At 44.4% G+C, this 17,563-nt stretch overlaps 1 protein-coding gene across 1 annotated transcript in view; it reads right to left on the reverse strand.

Moving 5' to 3' along the window:
- LOC120764948 (mothers against decapentaplegic homolog 7-like) overlaps positions 1-17,563 on the reverse strand; it is a 60,388-nt gene that overhangs the window by 12,684 nt on the left and 30,141 nt on the right. Inside the window, exon 3 of the mRNA XM_040089126.1 lies at positions 16,594-16,665. Within this exon, the coding sequence (XP_039945060.1) occupies positions 16,594-16,665 (72 nt within the window). The remainder of the gene's footprint in view (positions 1-16,593; positions 16,666-17,563) is intronic.

Genomic DNA, 17,563 nt, shown 5'->3' on the forward strand with positions numbered 1-17,563 from the left:
GGTTTCTGAAAATCTAATTTAGAGGATGGGATGGTAATTTGTTAAGCTCCTGTTGTTTGCAAAGAAAATAAACCCTTACGTACTGCAGGGATGCCACCACCCAAGGTGGCCCATGGGGCCCCTCCTCCACACCAGCACAAGAGCCCCCAAAGAGCTGAGGCAGTCAGTTACATCAACATATACTTAGTCTTTAATCTGTGGACTATTGACATGATAGACCATAATATCTCTTTAGGAGCTGTTAAAGCCCATTTTGTCAGTAGGCACCTATGGAGTCCTTAATCTGCAGATTGACAGGCTAGACCATAAATCTGTGTCTATGTCTAATTAGGCAGTTCTTATTCCTCATTATAGACAGTAGGTCATGCAGGCTAAAGAGCCTTAAGATTATTTCTTAAATTTTTAAGCAAGTTGTCCACCAAATCATTCAAATGGCTCCTTGCTCCTAGCAAAATCAGTCAACCTTGCACGAAAATAAATGTCCAACTGATTTCCCCCCATGAATTCAGTTGGATGATATTTTCTAAATACTGGTATCCAGAAGCCAAGATTTTGCCAATGGATTTGTAACCTTGCAAGTCTGACGGGAACAAAGGGGACAAAATGTGGCAGAAGCCAAGGGGGAAGGAGTCTAGGATTTCCTAATATTTCTAGGTAAATGTTTCTTTGGTTCAGACTCATGCTAGTGGCAACCTACAAGTTTGGGAGTGCTCTGTTCAGTCCCCTTGTGACCCAACCAAGAACTTCCATCACCTTCCCCACAGCTGGGAAACCCTCTTGTGAAATCAAGACAAACACAAGGTTGGGTTAGACAGTAAGTAGAGATGACTGATCCTCTCAGGTTCCCACCCCAACTTGGTGGTACCTTGAGTCAACCTTCTCCCAACCTGGAACCCAGGTCTGACCTTTGAGGGTTAATTTAGGGATAGGATAATAATAGCAAGAAAATAAAGTAAGAAAGGGTCCTTGCAAATATGTTGCAGACCTACAAAGCCTCATGAGTGGGCACCAGTATGGCAAATGCCAAGGCTGGCCCAGGAGGAATGCCCAAGCTTGAAAAAAATGGGGTGATTGATGTCCCCTGCATCAAAGGATGGTAAAGAAAGAACCAGTGTGAAACCATTGATTTCATGGAGTCCACCAAACCAGAAATTTGATTCATAAACATCTTATTAGTCACTGCTACTGTCTAATTATGGTGATTAATCAATTACCACAGCTAAAAACAACTTGAGAAGAACCTTTTTTTTGGTGCCCATTTTCTTTGAAAGCCAAGTAAGGCTGGAGCTACAAGGTGAGGCAGAGAATACAATGGCACACACCAAAAAAAGCCTGTCTGCCTGTCTCCAGCGGTTAGAGAAGAGCCGGCTGACCAGTTTCCTCCATACCAGGCTTTGGGCCTCATCAGTCATGCAAATTATAGAGTACCATGCTCTCTGAAAGACAAATTTTAACTCAGCCCAGAGAAAAGCCTTAGAGGAAGGGTGGGGATAAAGTAACCTGCCAAATCCATTCATAATATTTACAGTAAATAGGCTTCTTTGCTGTTGTTTAGTATACAGTCAGTCTAATTATTTTTGAAGTTTTCATTTAAAGAACCTTCTTTATCTGCATCTCCTTCTATTCCCCTCAAAGGTGTGGGAAAACTTTTCCCTTGTTTCAAAAAAGCAGTAGGACAGGAATCCCTTCCCCAAGCCTCAACATGGCAGTCAGGTGGTATAAAGGGATGCTTCAAGAGGGGAAATCCTTCCAGAGGGTTGCTGCCAACATCCACAGGGGTTTTAAGATTTCTGGACCACCCCGATAGGCACAAGGGCATGGAGATCCATGTGGAAAATCCCCAAAAATCCTATTTTGATGCTGAAGCCACAAGAAGCCACCAGGCCACGCCAACCCTGGGGTTACAGCCCCCCTCAATGCAGACATCAAGCTTGGGTTTAGAGGATGAAGACCTTAAAAAGCTTTTAAAATTAAAAATAAAGCTCCACTGTCACAAGGCTGCCTAGTACCCACTGATGCCCTCGGGAGGGCAGGGATATAGTCCTTAGGAAAGCCACAGCTTTCCACAGACAACATATAGCTGTGTGGATGGCAAGTTAAAAACCTTGTAAAGACCTTAATAAAAACTGAAGCAGAGCAGTCTAAGATTTCCAAACTGTCATGGTTATAAAGAAAAGGGGTGGGGTTTCTAGCACTGCTTAATTCCATACCACCCACATCATGGTGGCTGCATGGTTTCAGAAGGAGGAAGCCAGGGCAGAAGGCTCATCATCTTTTTCTGCGCTAAGGGAGGGGGGTCCAGGTTTTGGGGTCAGCCCAGTGTACCTAGCCCCTCTCTGCCACAGGCAGTCCCTTTCCTGTTTCTCCCAGCCACGTTTTTTTCTGGTTTGGTGCTGAAACACAGCACTGGTGAGCCCAAGATGCCACTCCAAGAAATAGAAAAGAGAGAGAGTAGCAGTGGCACGGAGCAGAGCTCAGCCAAGCTGTGTGGACCTGAAGCTGCAGCCGCTGCAACTGCAGCAGCTGCCATAGCTGCAGCCAGAGCCCAAGCCACAGACAGAACCACTAAGCATTCCAGTCCTGCTCCAGCAAAGTCAGGCCCAGGAAAAGGGTCCCCTGACCTGTTTCAGAGCCCTGTCAGGTCCCACCAGGTTTTGTCTTGTCCCTGTTTTTTCCATTGTTTTTGGCTGGGGTAAGAAAGTTCAGCTGCAAGTCTGCCCAACATTTTGTCTTCCCATACACCACATGGCACAGCAGAGGGCCAGTCGCCATTTTGCCTTTGTCTGGGAAACCACGCCAGGCACTGTCTTCATGAAGCATTTTTGCTTGTTTGGGGGTGAATACCCTTTTGTGGGTAAAACACTCTCTCTTTTGCACAGTCTTTTATTAATATTTTTGTTGTTATTGTGATTTTTCAGTAAATTGTGATTCCATCTTATAATCTCAGTGTTTCCTCCACTATCAGAAGGAGGCAGAGGAAATGGGATGGCTTGAGTGGGTTTGATTTTCCCACTGGGTTTTAAACCAAAATACAGGATTCCCCCCCAAATGCGTTCCACACACACATGGCATCGCTGCCTCTCTCATTTCAATACTGAAAAAAAAAATCTCTGCTCAGTACACCAACCAAGATTTCTCCCCAAAGACTGAAAACAGACAAAAATGTGCTTTCCTCCCACACCAAAAAAAAGCCCACCTCCCCCATGCTGCTCCCTGTGAGCAGCATCCCTCACAGGGATGTAAACACATGGTAAAAGCAGAATTGAAACAAAAGTCCTTTTCATGCTTGTTGTGCCCTGATCTGTAACAATTATGAAAACTGTTTAGCTGGGCTGGCATTTGGAGCATTTACTGCATCCCTGCCAATAAATTCCAGTCCTGGATCTGATGAAAAGGGCTTCCCACCACCCCCCTTCCCCCTCCCTCCCTTCCCTTCATTCGTCCTGGCTTTCTTTACAACCTAATATCCTGTCGGGATATTAGTAGGCCAGGGCCTACTTAAGGGGAAAAAACAACACCCAATGCCAGATTGGAGAAAGCATGCAGACTGAAAAAGTTAATCATTATTTGTCTGCCTTTATAATCTAATCATGCCTATTCCTAAAATCAGGCAGTGAAGCACGCTGGTGTACAGACAGGGTCACCACTCACGGATGGACCAATGGACAAACAGCATCAGCCCTTACGCAGGTAGGGAGCAAGCAAGGGATGGACAGACAGAATGGACAGTGTTTGGATGGAGTTCACAAGCTTGACCATGCACACATCCCTCCCCTTGCCTCTCACTTTGCTCTGGATTAATAACATGTAGCAATTATAGAGAATATTACATTCATTAACTAATTAACCCTCCTGATGCTCCATCAGAGCCGGGACCCTCTTTTTGCAGATGGAGGCTGGCAGAGGTTTGCTCTGGGCTATAAATCAGGTCAGGTGGGCAGCACATGAATTAAGAAAGAAAAAGAAAACAACCCAAAAAGCTCCTTGTGGCTCATCCCACCCCACTTTTGGGTGCAGCAGCTGAGGTATGACACAGGCATGGACTGTGCCACTGCCAGCCAGGGTGGCACCACCGAGACCCAGCAGCATCCTCCCATGGGGGCCAAGATCAGGTGATTTGGGGTGTCACCAACACCCAGCAGCATCATCCTGCAGGGCCAAAGCCCCAGGGGTTGTGGGCATCATGAACACCCAGCAGCATTCTCCCATGGGGACAAAGCCCAGGGGATCTGGGGCTCATCATCATCCTTCAGCAAACCCAGCACCAATCACACTGGCTGCTCCAGAAAATAAACTTAGTGCAACATCTCAGGTAAGCCAAGGCTTCATTCTCTTGAGACTCAGGATACATTTTCTATGCTTGGCTGTGACAAAGAACAGGAAAACTATGGGTCACTGTGTATGACTTATGGGTTTGTTCCTTATCATGAGCTAAAAAGTCTCAGCCTGGCTTACAACAAAAATTAATTCATCAGGTCAAACATAGTGATGTAACTTCAGGGTCCCAACTCTTTTTCCAAATAAAACTCCTGCTATTTTATTCCCACTCAAAGGATGATTTTATGGAGTTATTTACTCTATCTGCTTTGCCTGGGAAGGTGCTGCCAGAGCCCAGACACGGTCATTGGCAGCTGTCCTATGTGAGCAAGTAGGATCTCATCTTATGGTTTAATTTCTCAACTATTTTGTCATTTTCCCTGCTTTTCTACTCAAAACCTCACCTTGCACACCAACATGCAAACAGACATACAACCCCTCTGGTATTACTTTGCATCACTGGCAGTGATGCCCAGCAATTTTTAGCATCCAGAAATTCAATCCATGGCTTTCCATCACTGAAAATCATTAGATCCAGAGCCAACTTCACTGGTTGTAAAAGTGAAGGATGTTTGAACTTCCACCACCTTCCCAACACCCAAGTGTCTCCAACACAAAGCCAACTCTTATTGATGCAGATTTGGCAGCTCTACAAACAAAATCTATCCAACCTTTGTATTATATAGAATTCTATAAAAAATATAAAATATTTTCAATATACAGTGAATATATTTAATATATTCAACCTATATAAATATATATATATATTCATTATATACTGAATATACCCATATATTGTATATAACTAGATATATTCAATATATTTTTAATATATATAGGCTGGATAGATTTTGCTGAATATATAACCATCCATAGTCTCATTCATTATGTACACATATAGGTACATATTTGGAACAAGGCTTGTTTAACAGCCAAAGTGCTTCTGAACTATTCATTTAATAGCGATATTTGCCTTTCCACCTGCTCAGGAATTCAAGGAAAAACCAGGAAAGTCCATGAGAGCCAGGACTTTACCCCAAAGATAGCTCACCAAACCGCAGCACTCCACCAGGCATCTTACTTCATCCCCAAGGATGGGGCACAGAGCTGGGTATTCACCATTGCACATGAAGAAGTATCAGCAAAAGCCCACTGAGCATTTCACTTCATCCCCAATGGAGGCTGAAGAAGGACCGCAGAGCTGGGTACTTGCCATTGCACATGGAGGAGCCTCACTGAAAGCATCACCAGGATCTTCTGCAGCCACCCCACTGGGCATCTTACTTCATCCCTGAGGGAGGACGAGGATAGGCCACAGAGCCTGGTACTTGCCATCATACATGGAGGAGCATCAGTGAGAGCATCATCAGGACCTCCTGCAATCACCCTACAGTGCTTTGGCATTGTCAGCACAAACCAACTGGGGAGCTGAAGCCAGGAAGTTTTTTATACAGAGGTAAAAGGGTAGAAAAGGATTGAGCCAGCTTTTACAGGGTGGGTTCTTTTTTCCCCTTGCAAGTTAAAACCAAGATAACGATACTGTGTGTAGAAGAATTTGAAGGGCTGAGCAGCCAAACCAAAATTAGTCTCCCAGCCGAGAGCTTCCTAAACCTCACAGTTCAGGAAAGAAAGCTGAGAAAAAGCATGAGAAAAAAAACAAAAAAGATTCCTTGGGAAGCTGGAGTTCAAACTCAAGCAAAGGTGACCCTGCTAGCCAAATATTTTTCTGGCATAATAAAAATAAAATCAAGTGCCGGAGCAGCCTCCCTTGGGAAAGCGGGGCCCATGGGATGTGTTTTTCTTCCTTTTCTTTCTCCTCCTCCCCCAGCACTTTCTTTCACTAATAACTATATTTTCTTGTATTTTCTTTTTCTTTACTCTTTCCTCCTAAAAGACTGATACAATTTCCTGTCTTGTCCCAATGTTTCCTGTTAATTAACAGGGTGAAAGTTATCATCATGCATCTAAATGTCTACCCAAAAGAGAGAAAGGGAAAAAACACTGGAAAAATAAAGAAAGAAAAAAGAAAAAAGAAAAGGGAGAGAAGGGCTGTCTATTAGCAAGCACCATATCAAATCCCCAACAGCACAAAATCCCCTGGAAAAAAAATTTTGGACCAAACAACTTGAGCCCATTGACAAAGACCCCCCCCCCCCCCAGGGATGGCTGCCACAGCAGGTCTGTGTACACGGGATGTGACCACCCATTCTTCCCCAGATGAGAATGGAAAATCCCTCCAATGCTTTCCCAGAAAAGCTCTTTTCTTGCATTAGAAGGAGGATGAGGAAGAAGAGAAGGAGGAGAAATGAAAAAATATGAAAATAAAATAAAATAAAATAAAATAAAATAAAATAAACTGCAGAGAAAGAGGCAGCTGACAACACCCAAGATGTTGCTTTTATAAAAAGAAGTTAAAGAATAAAAAACAAACAAACAAGAAAACAGAACAAAGGGAATAATCCAAAGCAAGTGGACAGAAATCCTGGGAGCTGCTGAGCTCCTTTCCTTCCTTGACCTCAGCCCCATGCAGGATCAGGCCACTCTCTCCTCTGTGCCTTCCTGTTCCTCAGCAGCAACTGTGACTCAGCCAGTACCCCGGCAGCAGCAAAGCCAAGCTAACAGCCTCGGCACGCTGATGGGGGTTGAAAACAAAGCAATTTAGGCAAAAAAGTGAGGGTGGTTAGAACAGACACCATGCCTCAGCAGTTAATATCTCAGTGTTGAAAATAAACTGGAAAGGAAGCTTCTTTGTGACAGTAGGCAAGTAGCCAGGCATGGGATGGCAAAAGGACCTGACACCCACCCTTTGCCCAGCCCATCACCCTTCTAAAGCACCTGGTTAGGGCTAGAGAGGGAGTCCTTACACACCATTTATTCCATGTGCACCTGAAAATAGGGTGTATCTTGTTTTAAGTCAGTATGGAGGTTTATGGTCTTGGCTGCTGCAGTTCAAAATAGACATTTCCTACGCGAGCAGCAGGGAAATGCATGTGGTTAGTGGTACTGGTTCCTATAGGGTCAGTAATATCCACTGGCAGACAGCAGGGATGGAAACAATGCAGCCCATATCCCTGCCAGCCTGAGGCTGCTTCTCTATAAGTGTTTTTGTCCCATCAAGTTTTAAATGTCCCCAATGATCTAGTTGCTGGTGTTCATGGGGACAGCTTTTGCAAGCAGAGCATGGTGTGAATTGACACCTAACCTCCAAAATTCACCTTTTTGTCCTCATTCCTCCCCAAAAAGTGTCAGTTTGCAGGATAAAACACAAATGGTCCCCATCATGAAGAACTTGCTGGTGGCAGGGTCTTCTGTATTTTATTGTCAGCTGCTCTCAAGGGATCATTTGGTTGGTAAAATCTATCAGTATCCAGAAAAATGGATTTAATGGAGCTATACAGGGATGGATTGAAATACCCAGCATTTAATGGGGGTCACCAGCTCTGCCATAATTTCTGTTTAAAACCCATCATAGAGGAGTATCTAGGAAAGGTTCAAAAGGCCCTAGAGCATTTAAAAAGTTATTATTAAATGGCTCCTATTTGCTTTGGAGGAATTGTAATTGGCAAAGAGCCTGGAGCTGGCAGGAAGATGACCTCAGCATCGCCACAGCAGCACAGGGGTTATCCCAGGCTGTTCCTGAGGGTGTCCCTGCAGGGCGAGAGCCCCCTTAAAAAAAACCTCACAAGGCTGAAGGAGCCAGAGCGAGTGGCCAAGCCAAGCATCCCACAGTTAGTGCCAAGCTCCCGGCTCTCACCTCCCCGTTTGTCACCGAGACACACAAAGCAATCACACGCAGACAAGAGATTTTCGCAGAGGTTCCTCTGATCCAGCTCCCAGCTGAAAGAGCGGAGAGAAGAGACCCCTTTGTTTATTCTTTTACTTTTATACATTTGTGGGTCTAGCAGAAGATTGGCTTTTTGGGGTTTCCACCCCTCAGCCTCAGTGGCCAGACGAATTGTCAGTTACAATTGTTTTCAGGTTAGAAATATGCAAACAAAGGACAAAGAATGAAAAACAAAGGATTTGTTTATATTACTTCTGTGGGAAAGGTAGAAGAACTGCTCTAATATTCTACAGTAACTAAAAGATCTGACTCCATTTATGAAAATCAAAAGGCTAATAAAAAACTCAGAAAAACCAGGGTAACACCCGTTGGCCACAGTCAGATGATGTGCAAGGCGAGAGGCTCCTAGTCTGGCAGACAGCCTGATCTGCTCCAGAGGCTCCACTGCTGTCATCTTGGCATTAACCCTTGATAACTTTGTCCTTTCCAGGATGGGATGGTGGGTTTTTAGTTAAACAGGGAGGGGAGGTCATCTTTCCAATGAAGCTGGGAAGGAAAGGGTGCAATGCCCAGTGATGCTCAAAGAAAAATAAAATAAAAATAAAATAAAATAAATACATGCTCAAAAATAAAACAAGAATAAGTGACTTAAAAAAAAAAAATCCCTAGCCATTGCTTATCCCTGGGACAAATATACAATTCTAGTTCTACAGGAAGATGTCAATTTCAGATTATAATAGAATGCCAATTTGTAAATAAAGGCATTTCACAGGACGTTATAAGCTCCATACAAGAGGGAGGTGGAAAGAGAGGAAATGGGAAAACACAGGCAGGACTCTGCCAGAGAAACTGCATGGGATCCTGTTTACATGGGGATATGTAATGAGGAGCCACTTTGAGGCACAAGGAGCTCTGGATTTGGGCAAGGTGCTTCTTCCCTAGTGAGCAGATACCAGCAGGGATCAGAGGCATAGTGAAACATTTCTGGCCTGCCTGCAATTTTGAAATGAAATATCATTCAGCCAAGTGGTCCCTTAAACCAGACAAGGTCCCACCCCCAGAAGAACCAGAGAAGGGAGTGATGCTGATGCTCCTCCAGACTCCAGAGGTCTTTTCCTGTCTTTTTGTTGCAGAGGAGTTGGGAGGGAGAAACTGAGGCTGCGCTTGCTGTAGAAGAGCCTTGTGGGTCTCCCAGCCTCAAGCCTGGCAAAGCCTTGCTTGGTCCAGCATCACCAAGCATTGTTGCTCAACATCCACTGGCTCCAGGAAACCCTGGGGCAGTTCCAGAGTCAGGAAAAGTCAACAAGATTGGGCTGAAATCTGGGTAAATTTCCAGGCTTGGTATTTTATAAATGACCTCTATAAATAAAAAAGCAGTGGAGGTGGTGAGGACATAAACCAGTTCATCTTGCTTTCCCTCTGTGATGGCCAGCTCTGGGCTTCTTGGAGAGCTTCACTTTGCCAGTAGATCCACCACCATTCATCTATCCTGCAAGAGACACCTTCTCACCCACCATGAGCATCATAACCTTCCATTAGCCAAGAGCAACACCTCACCCACCATGAGCACCATAACCTTCCATAAGCCAAGAGCCACCAGTCTCACACCACACGTGTTGCTAGAGGACACGAATGGATACTCACAGAATCTGACTCAAAGAAGACTGAAGAAAAGAACTTTATTGTTTACTAAGACCTCGCTTATATAGATTCTGAACAATGACCAGGGATTGGAGAACAAGGTTACTACCTCTCCCTCCCACTGGCCAGTCTAAAAGTCAATCAGATGACTCTCATCAGAGAGGAATGTGGAAAACAACGATTGTTTATAGTACAGACGTGGGAATCTCAGCTACAGAACTGTAAACATCACAAAAAGCTCACATAATATGGCAACACACATGGGTCAAGAGGGAGATGTCCAGGGCTGGGTGGAGACCATACCATGGGGATCCAGCATTGACACAATCAAGCACCGTCAGCTCACTTCTACCCTTGCAACAGAACTTTCTCCATGGGTCATATGGGAATTCAGCTCCGACCAGTCCAATGCCTCCAGACCACAGGCCAGCCACCTCCAGGCTCTCCAAGTATGGCTTTACTTGTTTGAAAGAAGAGTCAACCAAAGACATCTGCAAGAATGAATCAGCTCAAAATACAGGAAAAATTCCCCTCTGTCTCCCATTTATGGAATTTATTTTTATCAACAATAGGATATTTTTGCTATCTTCTTTAACCACATTGAGGATAGAAAGTATCTGGGCTGAGCACAACCATGTCAGTGGGAGACACCATGAGTGAGGAGTCCTTACCTACACATAGAGTGACCATCAATGAAAATAAATAAAGGTAAGGAAAAGTGAGAGCCAGTGCCTCAGGGAGAGCAGGGGGTACATCAGCTGGAGAATGGGATGGCTGGGGAAGAAAACAGAGGTGGGATGAGAAGAAGACACCAGCACAGCATGAAGGACTATCCAATATTGCATTCCTGGGCCAGGAAGGAGAACATAAAATAGAGGGGAGAGGAAAAGAGCAGCTCAGATCAGTTATTGCAAAGGAGAAACACTCCCCATACATCCACCTGGCTTCACTGTTCTCCCTCCCACATCCTCCAGTGTCTCTGGTATCCATCAGTGAAACTGCTTTCAGCTTCCAGAGATTGAGACCCTAGTGGTGGCTGGATCTCAGACTCCTGAACATCAAAGGAACCTTGTGGAGAGCTGCAAGGGCACTCGCTTTGATCCCCTTTTTAATGCTCCTCATGCCATCATTCTCTCATACACCCCCCCCCCCCCCCCCCCCCCCCCCCCGTGGTTTCCTTGGTAGAATGGCTGTGAACCTCAGGCTGGCTGCTGTGGGAAGACAGATAGAGATAGTGCTGAAGGTAATCTTGCCCCTGATATATTGCAGCTGTGTTAATTACCAAAGAGTGGGAACAGCCTTGCCCTCACAGCTATGATGAGTTAGGTGATAGGGTGAGTAGTTGGAGTTTGCTAGCTGTTGGGGAGGATGAAACTAGAAAGCCTTATAAATATGACTGCTTAGATTCTGAGAATATGAAACCCATAAGTGAGATAGAATTGAAAGCAAGTTTCGATGTCTGAGATGTCCTAGTTACTGAATGTCTGGAAAATGGTTATATGGCCAGCTGAAGGTAATCCCCCCTTGATTAAACCATGTCCCTTACCTACAGATAGGCCCAAAGGTCAAATGGAATGTTCTGTCTCACCCCCCAATGTATAGTTCATCCCACACCTGTAACCCTCCCCTGAAGTATCAGGTATCTGTAACCCCATTGGCCCAAGTCTTGTTCCAGCCCACCTTGAAGCCCCTTGATAAGGGGTGCCCGAGGGGCTAGACCCTCTCTTGCAACTTCTTCCCAGGGATCTTCATCTTGGGATTTCCTCTCCCTACCTCTCCCTTCCCCCACTCCCTGAGGGCTGCCGCGAGTTGTGCCTGGCAACTCCAAGCTAGGCCCCACACCCTTTATAATAAACCACATCTTCTAAAACCTAAGTTCGGAGATCTCGCGTCTACATCCATCCATACCGTCCTGGAGTCCGAAGCAATATCTACAGCTGGCCATGTTGTGAGGAGGAAGGAACATGAGGTCATGTGAGGGATAGGAAGGAGTTAGCCAGAACTGCAGAAGGAAGAGAGAAGGAGAGACAGAGTCAAAGCTGTATGGAGCTGCCCATGGGAGGCTACATAGAAAAGGTATGAGGGACTTTTAGATAACAAGGTGCTGATGCTTGAAGCTTTTTTTGGTGTCAGTCGTACCTCCTCTGTCACCTGATGTGATCCTGAGGTGATTCGGGCAGATGACTGCAGACCCAAGAGCAGCAAGATTGTGGAGCTCAGCCGAACTGAGCTGGGCTGGTTGAGAGCCTGTAGAACTGAGCCAGGCTGGAGCCTGAAGAAATGAGCAGGCAGAGAGCCTAAGAGCAAAGCAGACAGGATCAAGAGCCTAAATGTCCATATGACTTTTGAACAAATGCACCATCCCCAGGTGAGTGGCTGGGAACATAATAATGGGGACTCAAGTATCAGGAGAAGAAAAGATTATTCAGCTAAATAATGAAGTAACAGGTGCTAAACAGAATTGAGAAAGTTACCCAGCTATGAGGGAGAAATAAGGGATTTTGAATGCTTCTAAGTTGTACAGTTAATGAACAGTTTGGAGACCATGAAACATGTTCTTCAGAAAAAGGAGAAAAATGAGTATGAGCAAATACAGTCTATAGAACTTTCTGAAAGCTCTGCCCTAGTACAAAGTTTGGAAAAAAGATTTGCAGAGGAAAGAGGAAGAATACACAGATTTTAAAAAGAAATTTCCTGATGCCAAGAAACAAATTCAGTAAGTACAAAGAGAGGTGTATACAATGCAAACTCAGGGGAAATCCCTGAGGAAACAAGTTACTGAACTTAAGAAAATTTAAAAGTAGTTTAGTGAAGCATTAGAGTAGAAGAGACCAACAGATTAGTTTTGGAACTGGAAGCATGGAAGCAGAAATATAGAGAGCTGAATAACCAGTACAATAGTGACTGGCAGCAAAAGATGAGCAGAAATGAAGAGAAAACCATACATGAAAATGAGGAGTTAATAAAGCTGCAAAAAGACCTGAAGGAAAGTGAGGAAAGGTATCAAACTGATGGAAAAAAAGTGGCTCAAGGAAAAAATGGGACTCATGTATCAAGTAAAAGAAGCTGAGAACCATTGCAACAGGAAGATGAGAAAGTTTGTGGAGGATAGAGAACACCATGCAAAGCAACAAAGCTGAAGAAGGAACAAGAAAAGTAATCAAAGCAGCAGATACAGGAGAAACTGGAGACAGAGCAGTTCTGTTACTCAGTAAAATGTTTATTTGCTAGTAAAACATATGTGTTGCATTTAAACATTTATATAACTGTTAGTCCTAGGAGAAATATGTGAATATGTCATAATGTGAATTTACCTAAGCATATTTTTCTAGAAATGCTTAACTTTCTAATTAAAAAGGAAAGGGGGAATTGTGGGAGAACAGAGATAGTGCTGAAGGCACTCTTGCCCCTGATATATTGCAGCTGTGTTAATTACCAAAGAGTGGGAACAGCCTTGCCCTCACAGCTATGGGTGATAAAAGAGTGAGTTAGTTGGTGGAGTGGTCAGTTGGAGTCTGGCCATGCTGTGGGGGAGAAAGACACAGGAGGTTGTGTGAGGGACAGAAAGAGTAAGATGTTGTACAAGGGATAGACGGTTAGGTGGTCGTGGTAGAGACAGGAAGGAGCTAGCTGGAACTGCAGAAGGAAGAGAGAAGGAGAGAGAGCCAGAGCTTTGTGGCGCTGCCCATGGGGGGCTACATAGAAAAGGTATGAGAGACTTAGATAACAAGGTGCTGATGCTTGAAGCCTTCTTTGGTGTCAGTTGTACCTCCTCTGTCAGGCTGCGTTACCAAATTCTCATTTCTGAAAGCAATCTGCCTCACTAAATTCTGCTCTTTCAGCTTCAAGACATGAAAGGTCTATTGGCCTTGAACACCATTACTACACCAGCATCCACTGCCCATCACTGGTGGCCAAAGCCTGTGGTGCTATAGGAACCCACTACCACAAATCACCCATAATGTCTTCTTCCTCAGCCACCTACTCCAGTTTCCAAATCTACCAAAACTGTCTTTTTTTTTTGCTTTTATTAAAGCCATGCTTTCATCAAAGAGAATCAAGAAGAGTGTACAGCCCTGGTCTGGAGAGGATGAGGGATACTGGATTCTTCAACCGGCATTATGGATCCCCATCTGCCCAAACTAGATAAGACCAAGCCAAAGCACTTGCCGTGTACCCTGCCAATAGCTCATTAAAGCCCTCTTCAAATACATTCTTCTGCTAACTAAAATATGCAGGAAGGGGTAGGAAAAAAGCAGGAGAAAGTGAGTTTTGGAGTATTGCTGCAAAGTGAATTTATTTTCCTTTCTTGACTGGGTCTCTCCAGTTGGGAATTTTCAGCTCTGCACTTCTGCATGCAGAATGGAGATGTCAGTAAATCAAAGCAAATTAAAAAGAAAATGCTTTTTCATATGAAAGCATTCAGCTTTGTTTCAGGGGTTGGCTAGCTAACTGTATTCCTTCATGAGTCAACTCTCCTATCAGCTCCTCATTAAATTAAATGGCTACAATTACATTAGGGGAGGAAAAAAGAGCAGGTAATGATCACAAAAGGTTCTGTTTCCAGACTTGGTGGGGGATGAACCTTTCTTAAGACAAAAAAAAAAAAAAAAAAAATAAAATGCAATCCAATGAAATGGTAAAAATATAATAAGTTTAAAAAGCATTTTCAGGGCCAAATGTGCTTTCTTTTGGGGAGGAGGCTCTATTGAGGAGCTGGAGGTCCCTTTCCTAGAGGCCTTAGGGAGGCATCCAGAACAAGCCATGTTATTTCCTGCAGCCCAAGCCTCCACCTTCCTTTTGGGAGCAGAGCAACCAGACAAGATGTCATCAATAGATTTACCCTTATAGAAAACCCCCTTTTAAAAGTGTGCACTTCTTTTGCTTATTTCATGTGGTATCCTGTGGAACTGAACTCTCTCCTTTGCAATGAGTATATTTCAGAGGGAAAAAGGGAAAAAAAAAAATCTAACAACATCCTTATTGTATTATTTTGCTTCTTGTCTTTTTTTCTTTTTAGTCTCTTTTTTTAATTCCCTAAAGCTATAGGCTCTAATAACAACAACAAAAAAACCTCAAAACCCAAAAGTCTTCTGTATTAAAAAGAAAAAAAAATAGTGACAAGTTTCTCTGTTCCCTCTCCCCCTTCCTTTGATTAATTCTCATTAGGCCCTTTGAGCAAACAATATGCTCTCCTCTCAAATAACAGACAAGGTATATATTAGACCCAAATAAAAACAAACAAGACTCACTTAAAGGCATCCACACCAAATGCAATTCCTGAAGAGAGGGAGGGGCAGATGCATGCATGCAGTCACCAGCGATCTATTGCAATCTATTTCTGAAATTTGTTTCAGGGTGATGAATAAAGCATAAATCAAGGACACATCAGCACAAAGAGAAGGACCTTCAAACATCAGTGAGTACATGCAGGTATATGGTTTACAGGCACTCTAATCCTGGTAGAGACAGAGCCCATCCACCGACTTGGCCCATCCAGGATGGAAGATGAGGTGCTGAAGACATCACACCTTGGAAAAGGGGTGGGAGTTGGACTAGGTGACCATTAAAGGTTGATTCCAACCCAAAGTCCAAGAGGGGTGGAGAAACCACCCTCCAAACCTCCATCCCATAACAGCACCTGGAGGCTAAAGGAAATGGCAAACAGGAAAATGATCAAAACCATAGAGTATCTCAAGTTCGAAGGAATCCAAAAGGATCATTGAGCCCAACTCCTTCTGCAATGTTCTCTGCAAAAAATGGGGTCACCTTTCCTTGCCAGGCACCATGAGCCTCACATATTAGATGCAGGATACTGGTTACCCTACCAGGAGCAAAGCCCAAGCACAGCCCTCATCTCAGAGACAAGAGGTGCCACCACCACTGTCAGAGACCTTAACACTAAATCCTTCTGCAAGGCACAACTGCACCTGCTCCCATAATCCATGTATCTGAACAAATCAGCAGCCAACATCACTTAGCCTTCCCCAACAGGCCTCTTCCTGCCTCAGTCCAAAAATTAATGGGGTGTAAGGCTGAAATTCAAAGGAAATATGGGCTTTTGGGGATGGAGAACCTCACCTGGGATTTCAACACATCTGCATGAGGTATGTGACTGCTACTGAAATGAAACCTTCTTTCCCCTTCAAGCATGCCTTTCTCAACAACACGCATCCCCAAAACTCCTCAGCATCGCTTTGCCTTCTGTTGGGTGTAGAAATATGCCTCTTCCTGCTGCTGAGGACTCCAGGACGGTGTAGATGAATATAGATGAGAGATCTCTGAAGTTAGGTTTTAGAAGATGAGGTTTATTGTGAGGGATGTGGGGGCCTTGCTCTGAGCTGCCAGGCTGCAGCTCGTGGCAAGGCCTAGGAAAGTGGGGGAAGGGAGATGTAGGGAGAGGAAATTCCAAGAGAGGAAAGTCCTCAGGGAAGGGTGCGAGCAAAAAGAGACCGTCCAGCCCCCCTGGGACCCCTTATCAGGGGTCTTCAAGGTGGGCTGGAACAAGCCTTGGGCCAATGGGGTTACAGATACCTGATACTTCAGGGGAGGGGTACAGGTGTGGGATGAACCATACATTGAGGGGTGAGACAGAACATTCCATTTGACCTCTGGGTCTGGCTGCAGGTAACCTTCAGATGGTCACATAACTGTTTTCCCAGAGATCCAGTATCTAATACATCTCAAACATCAAAACTTACTTTCAATTCTATCTCACCTACAGGTTTCTCATTCTCAGAATATAGGCAATCATATTTATAGGGTTTTTTGGCTTCTTCCTCCCCAACAGTTGGGACCCTTAGTCAACTCAACCCGCATCCAAGATCAAGGAATAAAAAGAGATGTCTTACCTGAAAGCCCCCTAGGGGCGAGACAATTAGTTCTCTCTGTTTCAGTGGAGGAAGGCACAGAATCTGGACAATCTGATGGAGCAGAGACAAAGAAAAAAACCCAATATATAACCAGTTCTTCGCAGGTTCCCAGCAATGCCATGAGCAGAACAGACATTCTAAAGGGCTTAGCAAGAAACAATTACTAATTGTCCAGCACAGAGACTGTAGTTCATCAAGAAGCATCCACCCTAACTTGTTGCCTCAGTCAAGTCTGCACACTGTGCTTCATCACCATCCAACGCTGAATATAGACTGGAAAAAATTACAGACTGGCTGCCACCTCTTTGCCCAAGTCACTGGGTAACAAGATCAAGGTTGTCGCCATACTGATGTAAGTGAGCTCCCAAAAATGTTAAAATGCATTAGATGCTTAAATGTATAAATGTTTTACACTTGCAATTTAGTCAATACCTGTAACTCACTGAAATGGGAACCAAAAAGGAAATGTCTCATAACTGCCCTTTTGCAGCAAACAGTCTACATTTGCATTTCTCCACTAAATTTTTGTCACCACCAGCTGCTGGTAGATCTTATACGCTGCTGTCGCCTCTTAAGACAGGTGGGCAACTGGATCTGCTCCTCCATGCACCACCAAACGGCAGAGTAAGATTGGCAGTGCTATTTAAAGTTTCTCCTGATGTATCAATGTATTGGAGGTCAAGATTTGGAACTTTACATCCCAACCCTGTTCCTCCAGGTGAGAACAGCCAGAAGCCAACACCAATCTCCTTGTCCTGCAGGCAAACTTCAACTTTTTGGTCACTACCATGTGTGGGACAAGCTCAAGGACAAACCTGAGAAGGCCTGTGACGTTCACACAACCTTCTGCTCCTCAGCAAGTTCTCAGAGACTCTGGGTTTCATCAAATTTGGGCTCCCTAATGACATCACTTTGCTCACAGCTGTATCTCAAAGCAAGGGCCACCACC

Source organism: Hirundo rustica, chromosome W (genome assembly GCF_015227805.2).
Source record: "Hirundo rustica isolate bHirRus1 chromosome W, bHirRus1.pri.v3, whole genome shotgun sequence".
Taxonomy (NCBI): domain Eukaryota; kingdom Metazoa; phylum Chordata; class Aves; order Passeriformes; family Hirundinidae; genus Hirundo; species Hirundo rustica.